Source organism: Carassius auratus, unplaced genomic scaffold, assembly GCF_003368295.1.
Source record: "Carassius auratus strain Wakin unplaced genomic scaffold, ASM336829v1 scaf_tig00016366, whole genome shotgun sequence".
Taxonomy (NCBI): Eukaryota; Metazoa; Chordata; class Actinopteri; order Cypriniformes; family Cyprinidae; genus Carassius; species Carassius auratus.
Genome location: NW_020524669.1, coordinates 300,690 through 316,351, shown reverse-complemented (window position 1 = coordinate 316,351; position 15,662 = coordinate 300,690). Strand labels below are relative to the sequence as shown.

General features: G+C 40.7%; 2 protein-coding genes across 3 annotated transcripts; one reads left to right on the top strand and one right to left on the bottom strand.

The window, feature by feature from the left end:
- Nucleotides 1-207: 207 nt before the first annotated feature.
- Nucleotides 208-9,599, top strand: LOC113075103 (far upstream element-binding protein 2-like). Its single transcript, XM_026247834.1, has 18 exons — nt 208-408; nt 1,433-1,538; nt 1,624-1,677; nt 1,795-1,831; nt 2,150-2,208; nt 2,711-2,782; nt 2,908-2,965; nt 3,046-3,211; nt 3,329-3,427; nt 3,539-3,643; nt 3,721-3,823; nt 3,908-4,026; nt 4,717-5,007; nt 5,679-5,788; nt 5,879-5,952; nt 7,957-8,157; nt 8,257-8,447; nt 8,742-9,599. Exons 1-18 carry the CDS (start codon nt 316-318, stop codon nt 8,748-8,750), a joined length of 1,947 nt encoding a protein of 648 aa, XP_026103619.1. The 5' UTR covers nt 208-315; the 3' UTR covers nt 8,751-9,599.
- Nucleotides 9,600-12,199: 2,600 nt separating this feature from the next.
- LOC113075102 (coiled-coil domain-containing protein R3HCC1L-like) lies at nt 12,200-15,464 on the bottom strand. 2 transcript variants are annotated; one of them, XM_026247832.1, is made up of 8 exons: nt 15,373-15,464; nt 14,430-14,876; nt 13,822-14,003; nt 13,662-13,732; nt 13,120-13,215; nt 12,881-13,021; nt 12,762-12,804; nt 12,200-12,674 (listed from the first exon to the last, which is right to left on the bottom strand). In XM_026247832.1, the coding sequence occupies exons 2-7, from the start codon at nt 14,868-14,870 to the stop codon at nt 12,794-12,796; spliced, it is 942 nt and encodes a 313-aa protein (XP_026103617.1). In that variant the 5' UTR covers nt 14,871-14,876; nt 15,373-15,464; the 3' UTR covers nt 12,200-12,674; nt 12,762-12,793. The 2 variants fall into 2 exon arrangements, with proteins under 2 accessions (XP_026103617.1, XP_026103618.1); XM_026247833.1 differs by having other exon boundaries at nt 15,259-15,415.
- Between the last annotated feature and the right edge of the window lie 198 nt (nt 15,465-15,662).

Below are 15,662 nucleotides of genomic sequence, written 5' to 3'. Positions count from 1 at the left end.
GAACCTCATTGGGCTATTTCATGCGTTGCCGAGAGCTGATTGGCTCCCTCACGTAGCGACAAGCTCTGTGCGTTGCGTTCGGTCAGCTCTTACTCATTGGGTGAATGGTCAAATCCGCACGCTACGCCCGCCTCCAGCTGCCATCTAATTGGTGCTCGCAACAGCCACTCATTAAGAACGCCTATAGGAAAGCCCGTAGAGCTTAAGTCCCTCCTCCCATGCGTTTGTCTCGCTCGTCTTCCCGCGTCTGCGCACCTCTGCCAGGCCTAGTGCTCCTCGCCGTCTCCCGCACACTTCATCCTCCATACGGACAGCATGTCTGAGTACAGCGCGGTGCCGCCACCCGGTGCCGGAGCAGCTGGAATCCAGAAAGACGCGTTCGCCGACGCGGTACAGCGCGCGCGGCAGGTGAGAGATCCGCACTGCGGGCCGCGTTTGTGGGTCAGCGCGAGGGCCGCGGCACATGAGCCGGCGCGCGCCACAATCATCCGTTAGCACGAGCTGCGATCGCGTAGGGCTCGGAACAAAGACAAGATGTGGTTACAAGTTACCGTTACAAACGACTGCTGTACTATAGTACAGAAATGTTCGCACAGAATAGGTATTTAGCGCGGTACGTAGTGATTATTTTCATTTATCACCGTATTTACACTGAGTCCAGGGGGTAACATGGTGCTAATGCTACCGCTGTAACGTTAAATGTCCGACAAAACATTCGAATTACCGTTGTTTGTTTTTCCCATTGCTGTAAAAGAACCACGGCACTACCATGTGTTTTAACGTGTGTAATGATCGTACCATGGTTTTATAGGGGTAACGTTACACATCCTGTAAAACATGTTAGCATCGTGGTGTCACGGTAAAAGCGGTGTTCTATACTTAACACACACACTCTCGCTCGCTCTCTTTCCTATTTGTATCGGTGTGTACAATTAGTGGCGATTATTATGGTAATTACAGGAGTGGTTATAGATGATAAATATACAGTGTTACTTTTCATATGCCATTGTACTGAATTTTGGACGTTTTATTATACCGTGTTTTTACATTGCATTTCAAAGAATATTGTGGAAAGAAAATGTTTGTCAAAAAATAAAACAAGCCCAGTGTAACATTAATGGCGATATTTCTCAAGTATATTATAATGTTTCCTGAAGGATCATGTGACACTGGAGTAATGAAGCTGAAAATTCAGCTGAATTAAATTGGAGCAAAAAGGTTACCTACAAAAGCATTATCTTAAATTGTGTTTTTGATTAAATATTTGAATCCTTGGTGAGTCAAGTAACTTCTTTCAAAGGTCTGGAACAAAGGATCTCGCTGACCCTAAACTTTTGAATAGTAGTGTCGGTCTAATATAAACGCATAATTTTAAAAGAAAACGTGACTAGCAGTTCGTATTAACTTCATGTGATTTTGTGGTGTTTTCCAGATCGCAGCGAAGATCGGCGGAGACGTCGCCGGTCCCCCCATGAGCAATAACGGTGGAGCGGAGAGCTATGCATTCGCGGCTCAGAAGCGATCGCTGGAGGACGGAGGTACGGCGTGAGAGAGACGTGCTCTGGATCTGTCCGTCTATCTCTCCGGAGATGTTTTTGAGCTCTTCTTGTGTTTCCTCCTCAGATCAGCCGGAGTGTAAGAAGATGGCGTCTGACAGAGACAACTCTTCAGCACTGTGTACGTCTGTCTTTGCTGTTTTTTCACTCATGTAAACACACAGACTCACTTTTAGCAACTCAAAGCACATGTGTGTGTATTTTTAGCGCAGTGATTTTATCCCTTTCTCATCCACAGCTATCGGAGCCCAGCTGGCTGCCCTTTCCCAGCAGAGGTAAGACGTCCTCGTGTGTGATTGAGTCGTTAGAACAGATCTCAGATCTGAGCGCTTGGGAATAACTACACAGGCCTGTATAATTAGACTAGATTTGGTTTCCACTGACTCCATCAGACTGTTAAGCCTAATACAGGGGTCTTGAGGTGCTCTTGTAAAAGTTTATCTCTTGTGGTGCCTTCAAATCATATCAAGATCTTAATGTATAGGATTTTTAAAAAAAATGATTTTCTTAAAAGGCTTTTGGCCACAAGTAAGTTTGACCTGATTGTATTTGTCAGCTGGTATTTTTCCTGACTGTTTGTTGTCTTTCTGTAGCGTGCGTCCGTCTACTCTCACAGAAGAGTACAGAGTCCCTGACGGCATGGTTGGCCTCAGTAAGTTCACATTACCCAGCATGCACTGGCAGTACTCACGCTTTCCTGGGGGAATATCACTTGGGTCATTTTTTTTTTTTCTTTTGTTTGCCAAAACCAAAAGGAAGAAATGCATGCTTTTTTTATTTTTTTTTATTACTTGATTTTTATTATTAGTCCTAGTGCATAATAATAATAATATGTATTACATTATTATTTTAGCTTACCCCAGACTTTTGAATGGTAGCTGTAATTTACATCATGATTGGACCGTGCAGAATGTACAACAGTTGTGATGTTTGATGGAATACACATCTAAACAAACCTTCCTCAAACTGTGCTGGGTTTCCTTTGGCAGTCCTATTATTGCTCCGATATAATGTGCATACACAGAGTTGAGGGGGTGGAAATGTGGATCTGAAACTGTTCTATGAGATTCACACTTCTACTGGAGGTTGACGCGCTAGAGTCTGTTCATGAGTATAATTCTGCTCCCAGTGAATAATGTTGTGTCTGTTTGTAGTCATTGGTCGAGGAGGAGAGCAGATCAGTAAGATCCAGCAGGAGTCTGGCTGTAAGGTTCAGATTGCTCCAGGTGAGTCAAACTCTGGTTCAGATCACTCGAGTGGGCTCTTCTCTCCTGTTTTTGATTTTAGCATGTTTTAGAAGTATGAGGCGTGATGGGACATGTTGGTTTTGTGTGTGTGTGTGTGTGTTTAGACAGCGGCGGTCTTCCAGACAGGAGTGTGTCTCTCACCGGCGGCCCTGAAGCCATCCAGTATGTTTGTGCTTCCTCACACGTTTAACTGCAGTGTGGATCTGTGTGTTGGTGTTTTGACCTCTGACCTGTCTGTGCAGGAAGGCCAAGATGCTGCTGGATGACATCGTCTCTCGGGGGCGGGGCACTCCTCCCTCCTTCCACGAGTCGACCAATGGGAGCGGACACATGCAGGAAATGATCATTCCAGCAGGGAAAGCGGGGCTCATCATCGGCAAAGGAGGAGAGACCATTAAACAGCTGCAGGTAGAGAGAAATTTGACCGTTTTCACAAATATTACTGTATTAAAATGTATAGATTTTGAATGCTAACAGGCCGTTCTTGGTCGTCTTCTCTACATGTTAACATGCTTTGTGTTTCAGGAGCGCGCTGGCGTGAAGATGATTTTGATCCAGGACCCTTCTCAGGGGCCAAACATGGACAAACCTCTGCGCATCATTGGAGATCCTTACAAAGTCCAGGTGTGTGACGACTACTACTCTTCTCTCACCTGTGACTGTTCCTTGTTTTGTTTGTTCTTCTCTTTTAAGACCTGCTGTGGTTAAGGTGTTGGCACTCATTTCTCTCTGTAGCAAGCGCGTGAGATGGTGCAGGAGATTCTGCGAGAGCGGGACCATCCCGGCTTCGACAGAAATGAGTACGGCTCTCAAATAGGAGGAGGTGGTGGAGGAATGGAGGTGCGGTGTTGATTTAATCGTTTATATTCAACTTTTTTTTTTTTTCGGAAATGTGATGTCTTATTCTGATTGGACAGGTGCCCGTTCCGCGTCACTCTGTGGGCGTCGTGATTGGCCGAAGCGGAGAGATGATCAAGAAGATTCAGAACGACGCTGGTGTGAGGATACAGTTCAAACCAGGTGTGTTTAGACTTTCAGCTTCTGATTAAACTCAATGTTTTGTGATATTACAGTTCATAACATGTATTTTTCTTCTCTCTGTAGACGATGGAAGCGGCCCAGAAAAGATCGCTCACATAGTGGGTCCTCCGGACCGCTGCGAACATGCCGCTAGCATCATCAACGAACTCCTGCAGAGCATCAGGGTACGAGAGGAAGGAGGGGTGAGTGATGCTCGCGCTCATCTGGAGATGCCCAATATACTCTGTGAAATCAGTATTTCTTTCCTAAATTCAGTTTCATTTTATTTCTAAAATCTTTTTTTCTGGATTCAGTATGAAGTGTGCAATTTAAATAGTAATTAAAAGCATGACTACATTTAGTTTGTTAGGCGTATATGCATTTCTCATTGATTTTCTGAATTACATTAAGGACCAAATGAAAGTTTTAAAGTTTCACCTGGAATATTTAATTTTTCCCAAGTCAAATACTGAAATGTCTCATGTTTGTTATACGGTGGTGAGTTTGTTGTCATTAGATTTTTCCATTATTACTGCTTGTTACTAATATTTGTTTCTTTTAAATTTACATTGATCTTGTCATGAAAATATACCAGTCACCGATGCTGGTATGTCAAATAAAATATTCTGTATGAATGATTTAATACACTATATATCTCTCAAATGGAGGCATAGAACATTGTATTTTAAGAGTAACTCATTTTTATTCAAGGCGATGCACAAGAGGTTTACTGATTATTATTATTACTACTACCTTTGCATTTGTGTATATGACATGCTAGTCTTTCTCAATTGAACTGATGAAATGCTAATGAAGTGACTGATTCACATGTTTTTATGACTGGACTCCATCTGTGTTTGGTGGCTCTGGTTAATCTCTGATGTGTTCCTCAGGGTCCTCCAGGTGAAGGAATGCATCCAGGGGGGCGCGGCAGGGGGCGTGGTCCGGGCAACTGGGGCCCTCCTGGCAGCGAGATGACCTTCTCAATCCCCGCCCACAAATGCGGTCTGGTGATCGGCCGAGGCGGCGAGAACGTGAAGGCCATCAACCAGGAGACGGGTGCCTTCGTGGAGATCTCTCGCCAGCCGCCGCCCAACGGTGACCCCAACTTCAAACTGTTTATCATCCGGGGATCTCCTCAGCAGATCGACCACGCCAAACAGCTGATCGAGGACAAGATCGAGGTACCCCTAAACACCGCTTCTGTGCGCATCACCAGAAAAGATACGATATGTATCCCAATACAAGACTGGGCAAAGGAGCTGTTTACACCTGTTCACTTCAAGTGTTTTATCTAATCAAATAACTATCCGATCGTGAAAAAACCAGGTGTAAATGTCCTCAAAACTCATTTAAATCAGAGCACAGCAGTCAGTGACCTCTGCATTTTTATTGACCTCACATATTTAATAACTGCATCATATAATCACTGCTCTTAATAGTATTCACCATCTGTTTGATTTACGTGGATGAACTAGCTGCTTGATTTTTACCATATTTCTGCCACACCACTGATAAGCTGTTACTAAATATAATGTAGAAACTTACATTTTCTTTAAGGCTTTGTTTTGCATCATAAAGAGTGCTATACTTATAAACTTGAATTGAATATCTGTTTGGGGGATTCTGTCTCTTCATATCAGGCAACCCAGTTGTGTTCCTCTGTGGCCAGATTAAACTAAGTTGTCATCTGTATATACTCTTAAAGTGCAAAATGTCTTAAATAAAGAGACCTTGCACAGTTTGAATACAAGAACAGCATTTAAAACAAAGTGCGGTGCAAATATTGTGATATGGATACTTGGACTGCTGCTCTAGTGTTTGCTGGCTTTAACTGGTCTGCTTCTCCTCGTAGGGTCCTCTGTGCCCTGTTGGTCCTGGACCAGGTGGACCGGGCCCCGCTGGACCCATGGGCCCCTACAACCCGAACCCGTACCAGCCCGGACCCCCCGGTGGACCGCCACAGTCAGTACTGCTGTAAAGGGGAATCATCTTCAGGGAGAGGGTTGAGGTTTAGTTTGCACATGCTCACAGTGGTTCTCTCTCTGTCTCCAGCGGTGGTCCTCCTGGAGGTCAGTATCCTCAGGGCTGGGGGAACACGTACCAGCAGTGGCAGCCGCAGGATCCCAGTGAGTCGTTTTGTACTGACGCTTTCAGTGTTTAGGTCTTGATGGGATTCTAGTGCCTCATGCTACCACAGTCACATGTCTGTTCAGTTTCTCATGCTTGGGTCACATTGCATCTTAAAGACATGGATTTGATTAATTTTTTTACTTTAAATTATAGTAATTGATTTCAATTTGTAAAATACACTAAATACAGTTTGACAAGTACTAATATTATTATACATGTATTTAACCTGTTAAATGTCACCCCGTCCCCTATACGGGACGCCTACGTTGACTATACTATATTAGAATCAAATTTAATCTAATCTTGACAAACTATATATCGTTGGAAAGGTCTAAGACTCCCAAATATATATTATACCAATATTTTTTGTTAAAAATTATGTAGGAAAAGTAATAGATTAATATATGACAAGAGTGCACCCTCAGAAATCTACATTACAAAAGGAGCTTTGACCTTTGTTTAAAAAAAAAGACTTCCTCGTTGCCTTTTTCTCTATCACATTTTAGAAATCATCAGAAGTTATATATCACTTGAAAACATAAAATCTCAAAATTCATCCTTCAAAACCCATTTTAAAATCAGTCATTGCATTACCATGTAAATGGAACATCAAAATCATGTTACAAAATGTTTTCAGACATGAAATATAAAAATTTAGGTGTGTATCATGCACATTCAAGTCTATCTTCAAAAGAATGACTGACAGTTATCAGGTTAAAAATACTACTTGATTTTACATTTAATATTTAAATATTTGAGGTCTTTTTTTTTTTTTTTTAAATGTCTTCTGCTAAAACTACCGAGATCCCCCCCCCCCCCCCCCCCCAAAAAAAAAAGTCATTGGCTCCTATAGGAAACTAAGGTGCCAAATTACTTAACACTGGATCTGTACCAGTATCATGAACCATGAGCATCCCTTGGCCATTGAGTGTAATTGCATTTTAATAAATTTTATTCCAACCAGAAATAAGTGAACAACACATTTTCAAACTTATTTGCCAGTGCAACTCATCATTTTCCAGTTCACATAACATTTCTTTATGCATGAAGTTTATTTACTTAATGATTTATTTTTATTTATTTGTAAAGTCAACTGATCTCTTTTTACAGTGTAGTTTGGGCTCCTCAATGCATCCAGTGTTTGTCGTTCACACATTGTTGGTTTTTCTTCATTAGTAACCTGCAGCTTTATAGGATGTTGAATTTTATCTTTAGCTTGCATTCTTCCATTTCATATATGCAACAGGTAAAGTTATACTATTAAAATGCAATAGCGCTTAAATATAGCAATGCTATATAGTTATTTTTCTAGCTGACCGACGAGCTTATAGACACTGAATTGTTATACTGAGGTAAATGTTATGTGGCAATGTTTTGCAAAGTTTGACTTACTGGAATGGCAAGTGTGCTATAAATAGGCTAATATGAAGTTAAAGTATTGACAGAACATAGCATATAGACTAATATCTTGATAAGAAGCCATATTAATGATTATAAATGAAAATTAACTATATTTGCCAATATCCACACAGCTGACAGCTGTTATAATTGAAGTTCTGTAGGAAGTTGATAATGCTTTTGTGCACTTTTCCATCTTCCATATCCATCTTTTTCATGCTGCACAAATAACCTGCGTTTAGCAGGTGTGCTGCAGAGATGAGGACTGATTTAAACTTTTATTTATATTTTTTTTTACTTTTATTTACTAAAATTGATGCGCATCTGTTTAATAAATGATCATAATAAAACGTATGTATAACATGACAAATACATATTTACTGTCCTGCCTCTGTCTGATACCGGTCTTAAGTATTAATTTCTCAAAAAAGGACAAACTGTCCCTTTGTGTCAAGCTTTTGAACTTCAAAAAATGGATGTATGGATTCTTATTTAAATGGAGTTATTTTGTTTAATATGATCTTGTTTATCCTGAGGCTCAGCTCGTGTCTGCAAGTTGTCTAGTATCTGAAGTATAAAGGGGATTTCTGTCTTTCTCTCAGGTAAAGCAGCAGTGGATCATAACGCAGCGTGGGCAGCTTATTACGCACAGTACTACCAGCAGCCTGGAGGGGGCGCCATGCCTGGACAGACGCCTGCGGCCCAACCGGCTGCTCCCGCTCCTGCTGACCAGAGCCAGGCTGCTCCCGGAGCCGCTCAGCCCGACTACACCAAGGCCTGGGAGGAGTACTACAAAAAGATGGGTACGAGCGCTCATTCCTCACGGTGTTATCACGTAGTAGAGAAATGCATGTGAATGAATCTGCTGGCGGATCAGTGTTTTGATGCTGAGACTGTTTCAGCTGCTGCAGGAGGAGGAGGAGGAGGAGCAGCTGCTCCAGCCGCAGGAGCAGCTCAAGCCACAGGAGCTCCAGCAGCGGGACAGACGGACTACAGCGCCGCATGGGCTGAATACTACAGACAGCAGGCTGCTTATTACGGACAGACGGGACAGGCCCCGGGACAGCCAGGCGCCACACCACAGGGCCAGCAGGTACACACTGATCACCGGTTCATATGTGTCTGAACAGCCATTGAAGGCATGTAGATTCAAGATTAGATGTAAGAAGTAGAGTATACAAAGTAGTAATTTAACTATCTTAAAAAAAAGCCTCTCCAATATTTTGAATTTGGACGGCAATACCTAGTTCAACCACTCTGTGTCAATCCTTCATACAGCACCTTTATCAATTTATAAATCTAAACCAATGAAGCATACAGAAGTTCAGTGGCTCTAGTTTTGTTTCCTCATGCAGTGATGACTGACTGATTTCTTGTCTCTCCTCAGGCGCAGTGAAGTGACTGTTGAGCTCTCGTCCGTCCTACTCCTTCCCTTCATCCTGTCACTCTTCTCTAACAAAAGGACTTCTCTTCCAGTTTCATTTTTTTTTCTTTTTTTCTTTCTCGTGTCCAGCTGAAAAGCTCTGTGACTCTTTCTCCTCTGAAGCCGGATTTCTGTCTTTATGAAACGTTACTGCTTCAGACTCTCTTGTTCCTCCTCCTGGTTTTAGCTGGATTCACAAGCGCTGATGGACTTAACTCTGCCTTCCCCTTCACACACGCTTCATCCCTCGCATCAGTGTGACTCATGTCCAGGAGACACAAGGGAAAGCTAACTTTCTCACATGAGCGTGCACTTCCTGTATTTGCATTAAAAAAAAAAAAAAATCTTTTGAGGAAACCGGTGCATTTAGAGGAAACCTTCAGGTGTTAATAACTACTGTGTTTCAAACTCAATGAGTAACCATGTCTTTTTTTTTTAATGCTATTTTGCTTTTAGTCCTTTTTAAGTTGATTTTGAGCTGGAACATTCCCATGGTTTAATGTGTTCTTTATTTCTATTCATTTAGTGAGTTTTTCTTTTTAATGTGATAAAAATTTTCTCCTGTGATATCAAATGGGGTTTCAGTCTCTGAGTGTGTCTCGTGTTTGTGCACGAGTATATATGTTCTGACACTGAAACTCAAGACGTGTTGCTCCTCACTCTGTGAAAAGAGGGTTTCTTTTTTTTTTCTCCCACCTTCCCAAGTTATTGGAAGTCATGATGTTATAAATATATAAATTGTATGCTTTTTTTTTTTTTTTTTACTGCTTGTTTTTAAAAACTACAAAATAAACATTACAAAATCCTCATCTGATCACATGACCAGTGTTCAGTCTGAAAGTGTCTTTGTTGACAGTCTAGTTTTTGAAAGGCAAACATTACCATTACTTTTTAGCTCATCCTGAGTGATAACTAATAGTTGCCTAAACCTTTCTCTATAAAGGGCCAAAAAAAATGTAAGGGTTATGGGATGTAAATAGAATATCTAACTTTTTTTTTTTTTTTTTTTTTTTTTTTTTTGTGTGACAATTCCCTTTTCTGCATTCTGATGCCCCCAGTTGTGGCAATTTTCCAGGACCAATGTGCAGTTTGAAAGGGGCTTTAGAGAACTACAAACTAGTTTCCCTTCTTCCCCTCATTGCAAAAACACTTAAATTACTTCTTGGCTTCAGTAGTGGAAATTTGACCGAAACTGTCTTGTTCCCAGTTGTTGGAAGCTTTAAGTCTGGCGAAAAGATTCAAAATCTTCACTGCCGCGTTTGAAACATAACCACCAGATTCTCCTGTCAAATATACTGGCACAAGACATCTCAGGAACCACAGGCCAGTAATTTGAGTCTTCTTTCAGATGGTTCCTTTAAAGTATCTTGGAGAGGTGAGGTGTCCAAGTCTCAACATCTAACTCCTGGGGTGCCTCAGGGCTCAGTTCTTGGAACACTTTTCTTCTCTGTCTACGTGGCATCATTAGGTTCTGTCATTCAGAAACATGGCTTTTCATACCACTGCTATGCTGATGACACTCAACTCTGCCTCTCATTCCATCCTGATGAACCGACGATACCTCCTTGCATCTCCGCTTGTCTAACAGACATTTCTTCCTGGATTATGGACCATCACCTTCAACTCAACCTTGCCAAGACAGAACTGCTTGTGATTCCATCAAACCCATTGTTTCATCACAATTTCACCATCCATTGCACATCAACCATAACTCATGGAAGATCAGCTAACTTTCTCAGACCACATTGCTAAAACTGTCCGATTCCTGCAGATTCGCTTTATTCAACAAGAAGATCAAGCCCTTTCTTTGGGAAGATGCTGCACAACTCCTCGTTCAAGCTCTTGTTCTGTCCAGGCTGGATTATTGCAATGCCCTCTTGGCAGGTCTTCCAGCCAGTTCTATCAAACCTTTACAATTAATTCAGAACGCGGCAGCAAGATTAACTGTTAATGAGCCGAAAAGAATACATGTCACCCCTGTTTATCAATTTGCCCTGCTTTTATTTTTATGCTAGCAGCTATTGGTAACCATCAATGTTTGCCTACAGAACCACCACTGGCTCTGCACCCTTTTACCTAAATTCATTACTTCAGACCTATGTGCCCTCTAAAAGCTTGCGTTCTGCAAGTGAACGTCGCTTGATTGTGCCATCCCAAAGAAACACAAAGTCACTTTTACGGACTTTTAAATTAAAGGTTTCCTCCTGGTGGAATGAACTCCCCAACTCAATCCGAGCAGCTGAGTCCTTAGCCATCTTCAAGAATCAGCTTGAAACCCATCTCTTCCATCTTTATTTGACCCTCTAACTTTAACTCTCACTCTATTTATTCACTGCTTGTTTTCTATATATATATATATATATATATATATATATATAGCTAACACTAGCTTCTCTAATCTTTGTTTTCTTTTCGTTTATACAGTTAAAATAAGCAAAAAAAGTATCTTGTTATTAGCTTGCTCTATTCTTTTTCTGTTCTGTAAGTGTTCTTTGTATTATATAATAAAAAAACTTTCTAAGTGTACTGTTAAGCTGAGACTTTTTTTTATAGTTCTTGCACATCATTGCTCTTTTGTTGTTTTTGATTGCTTCAGTTGTAATTTGTAAGCTGCTTTGGATAAGGTGTCTGCTAAATGTATTTAGTAATTTTAGTAGTTTTGAAGCACTTGTTGTGGCTACATTTTATAAAGGTTAATTACAAGAACGTTAACTATAGATTTGTCAAAAGTATCTATATTTAAATTATTTTAGGATTTAGTACATTGCGTTTAAAGGACTGTACTTGTTTAACGAATGTTTAGCGATCAAAACTAAATAAGCCTACTACATTCAACAAGTTTTAAAATTGTAAAAAGTTTTAGGACATTAATACAGCGCGTGCCTTTTTAAGATTGTAGTCTGTCCTTTACAGCATTGATTTCATTACTGTAAAAATATATATGTTCATTTAAGCGTCCACATCAACGGCCAAAACATTCTGAGCGGTTTCGTTTCAAACGCTGCTGGATTCTGATTGGCTGTCAGTGTCCTCCTCGTGCAGTAATTAAAAACAAAGAGAATAATTGGAATGTTGTTATAGATGATGAGGATTTCACTGTTCTCAGCGATAGAACGATTATCTAAATGATATCGTTATAGATGGTGTGAATGAATGATAACTCTTGTTAAAAGCAAATAATTGCACATACTGGAAAAATGCTAAAGCCTTAAATTACCAATACATTAATGATATTTTAGAAAAAGATTTCAACATTTTTATTCCGAGCAGAACTGGGAATACAAGTGCACCAACATCTGAGAACAACAGGCATTAAAAAAGTGAATCTTTCAATTTAGTAGCTAAACGAAACCTTTTAGAGATGAACAAAACAGCACAGTATTTACAGTAATAATGAAAGAACATATACAAAAAAATAGTTCTGTTAGAATGTGCTGATGGTTTGAAAAAGACTTGAGTGGGATTAAATAAAATGTCCACAATTGACTTCAGTCTAATCCCATTCTTACAACAACAACAAAAAAAAAAAAATTAAGGATAATGTGATTTTTTTTAGTTGACATTTTGAGAATCACTCATTTACACAATTGAGTGTCATGAAAGACATTATCAGCTTTCAGTGTCGACTTTTCTCTTTACTGAGACAAAAAAATACGACTGCAATCACACTGCCATATGATGTAGTTTGTTTTAGTCACCAAAAAGAAAAACATTCACAAAAATAAATTAAAAAGGCCTTTCCAAACTGAAAACAATCAAACATTTACAGGGAAAAGTTCAGTTCAAAACAAATCTCAAGAGGAAAGATCAGAAAGCGTCCCTGTTGAAGTGTGTGGCTTCGATGAAACCCTTCTTCTTGTATCTTTGGTGCAGACCGTCCTGCCGAAGCTCCCACTCCTTCAGACCCCAAACCCAGAGATGAACCACTTCAGAACTGAACCCATGATCAAATCAAAACACTTCACAGTTCACAAAAACACAAACCTGCTTCTTCTGCCCTCCCAGGTGTCTTCACGCTACTTTTGTTCTGATGAGAAAATGGATCACATAAATCCCTGTTTTCACCAGTCCAGCAATAGAAGAAACCAAGAACAACATGTCACCTCTCGCTTGCCGTAGTCTGTTCCTCTCTGCCTCTCGCTCCTCTCGGGTCTGGTGACTCTTCACACCCAGAGCCCCGATCACCAGGCGGCGTGCCAGAGCCGCACTCGTCCGAGGACGCTCTTTAGCCGGCAGCAGGTAATCTACACCCACACAATCAGGACAGAATCAGTTTGTGATGCATGCACGAAACAGGCTCAGAATAGTCAAGGCATGCATGTCTAAGAGAGAGCAGGAGTACCGGAGACGCTGCGCGCTTTGGCTTTAGTGGCGTTTGATGATTTAGAGAGACGCCTGACCTTCATCATGGGGTTCTTCATCCTCAGAGCATCTCGAGCTACACAAACACACACACGTACACAAGAAAAGGTTTCTCATTTTGGGGTCTTATCGTTTATATTTCGTTATTTAGGATATGGTTTTTATCCAAAGTGACTTAGAAATACATCAATGTCATATTATATATAATTATATTAATATAACTTTTCAATGTTTTGAATGTGTAATGAGAATAAAGCATAATCTGGATATGTTTTATATAAACATACATTAGCTAGTGATCGATTAACTTAAAAAACACCCAAATATTGTTGTATTAGATAAACATTGTAAAAAAAAAAGTGCCATTTCTACTCTTCAGATCCTTTGGTTTCTTTTCCAGAGATGATCTTCAGATCGTTTCAGCTCCTCAAACACATCACAGATTCTATATTCCTGCCGATCAACCAGAGATTGACTCCAGAGATCTTATAGACGTTCACAGCTTCTGGAGAACAGACTGACCTGCGATGGGACTGGAGAACAGACCGAGGGCATGCGTGTCATCAATCCAGCTGATGTCAAGCCCCTTCTGCCTAAAAAACACACATCTGATCAATAACAACAGCGGTTTCTGTAGACCAGGAGCTTTCAAAGCTTGATTCATGACCGGAGCTTCACACACTGGCACGAGCTGAAGGATCTGGTCAAGTCCTCCGTCCTGAACTCAGATGGGAAGTCGTAAATCTCCACGATGTGTGACAGCTCATCGTCCCGGAGCTCCACCTCCTCCTGCGGCGTCCAGTTATAGTAGTCGAAGCGTGGCTCCTGTATAGACGGCTTCTTGCGGCCTTCCTTAAGAGACATCTGAAACAGGAAGAAGAAGAATTAAACCCGAGCACAAACACCGGCTAAAGCATCTCAGTTCATTATGCCGTCAGTAAGTACTCACCCACACATCGTTCCAGACCTGTAAGACCTTCGTTCATCTTCAGAACACAAATTAAGATATTTTGGATGAAATCTGAAAGCTCTCTGACCCATCCAGAGACAGAAACACATCTGGGCCCTGAATGTGTCGGTTGTTTTGCTGTCTATGGAGGGCCAGAAAGCTCTCAGATTTCATCAAAGATATCTTACTTTGTGTTCAGAAGATCAACGAAGGTCTTATGGGTTTGGAATGACGTGAGGGTGAGTAATTAATGACAGAATTGTAATTTTTGGGTGAACTATTCCTTTAAAGGGACTGCTTACTCAGAAATCAGTGGAAGGATTGGTCTTTGTGATTCTTACCTCCTCTATTAAATGTGGGTCAAGACAGTCACCATAATCATTTAAGAAAGAATCCCAGTTCTTTTCTTCCTCCTCCTCCTCCTCCTCCTCATCTTTTGGGACCTCTTCATGTTTTAGTGCAGTACCCATGTCCTCTGATGTGTTCATAGTTCTGGATACACTGTCCGTATCATCTCTAGACTCTGTGTGCATGTTCAGGTTTTCTTTATCTCCCTTCTCCAGTTTTACCTCTTCGTTTGGGGTATCTGTCGCTTTGGCTTGATCCTTCTTGTTCTTGTCGGTGTACCGGGGTCTGGGTTTCTTGTCACCCCCTGCCTGAGGCTTCTCCATCTTCTCGGCCTGCCGTTTCTTGGGCACGTAGATTTCCATGGCAGGTTTTTTCGTTCGGCGCGGAGCAGATGTTTTGGACCCCTCTTCTGGTTGAGTTGCTTCAGTCTCCATCAGGATCTGTGTAAGAAAGTACGGAAGCAGGACAGAAGCTGTTTTTAGGGTAGTAAATCACCACACTTACAGGGATCCATGTAAATGTAAAAGGCCTGTCTGTATATAAAATAACTTATTTGGCCTAAACTTGCTCTTTCATTTACAGTGGGTTAAGTTACACAGACAAGAACAGACAATAATTTATATAAGTTGTGATTTTACAACATCTGTTTATGACTCACTATTTAAATCCGTCGTTTTCATTATTTATAACATTTCTAGACGAGCTTGGATGAGCAATGCAAAATCATTTTAACTTAAAAGATAACAAATAGATAATCAAATGACAACAATGTAACGTTAGCATTCTTTTCAGCACTCATAACATGAACACAAATCTACTGACCGTGACACCATTGAGAAGCACGAAATTATCTTTTCAAAACAACTCATATGTAGTGATAGTAACTGAAATGTTGACATTTGTAAATTAAATTATTCGCTGTTTACTTCTACTCACATCTCTATATTTTTTCAGTTCGCCGAAACGTGCTAACCAAGACCGGATGTTTGGAGACGTACGGACGCCATGACGTCACGATAGGAAAGTCTATTATGGGACTTGTAGTTTATTATTATGAGTGTAGTTCAGAATCGACGTCTATCCAAAGCGAGGTATGATATGTTTCCAGAAGGGCTCCGTAGTTTTATCATTTTATTCCTAAACAAGGAAAAAATAAATTAATCATTAAAAATCAAATACTACCGTAAAGTTATACACAATTGATGTAAAAAATTAACCAATACAAG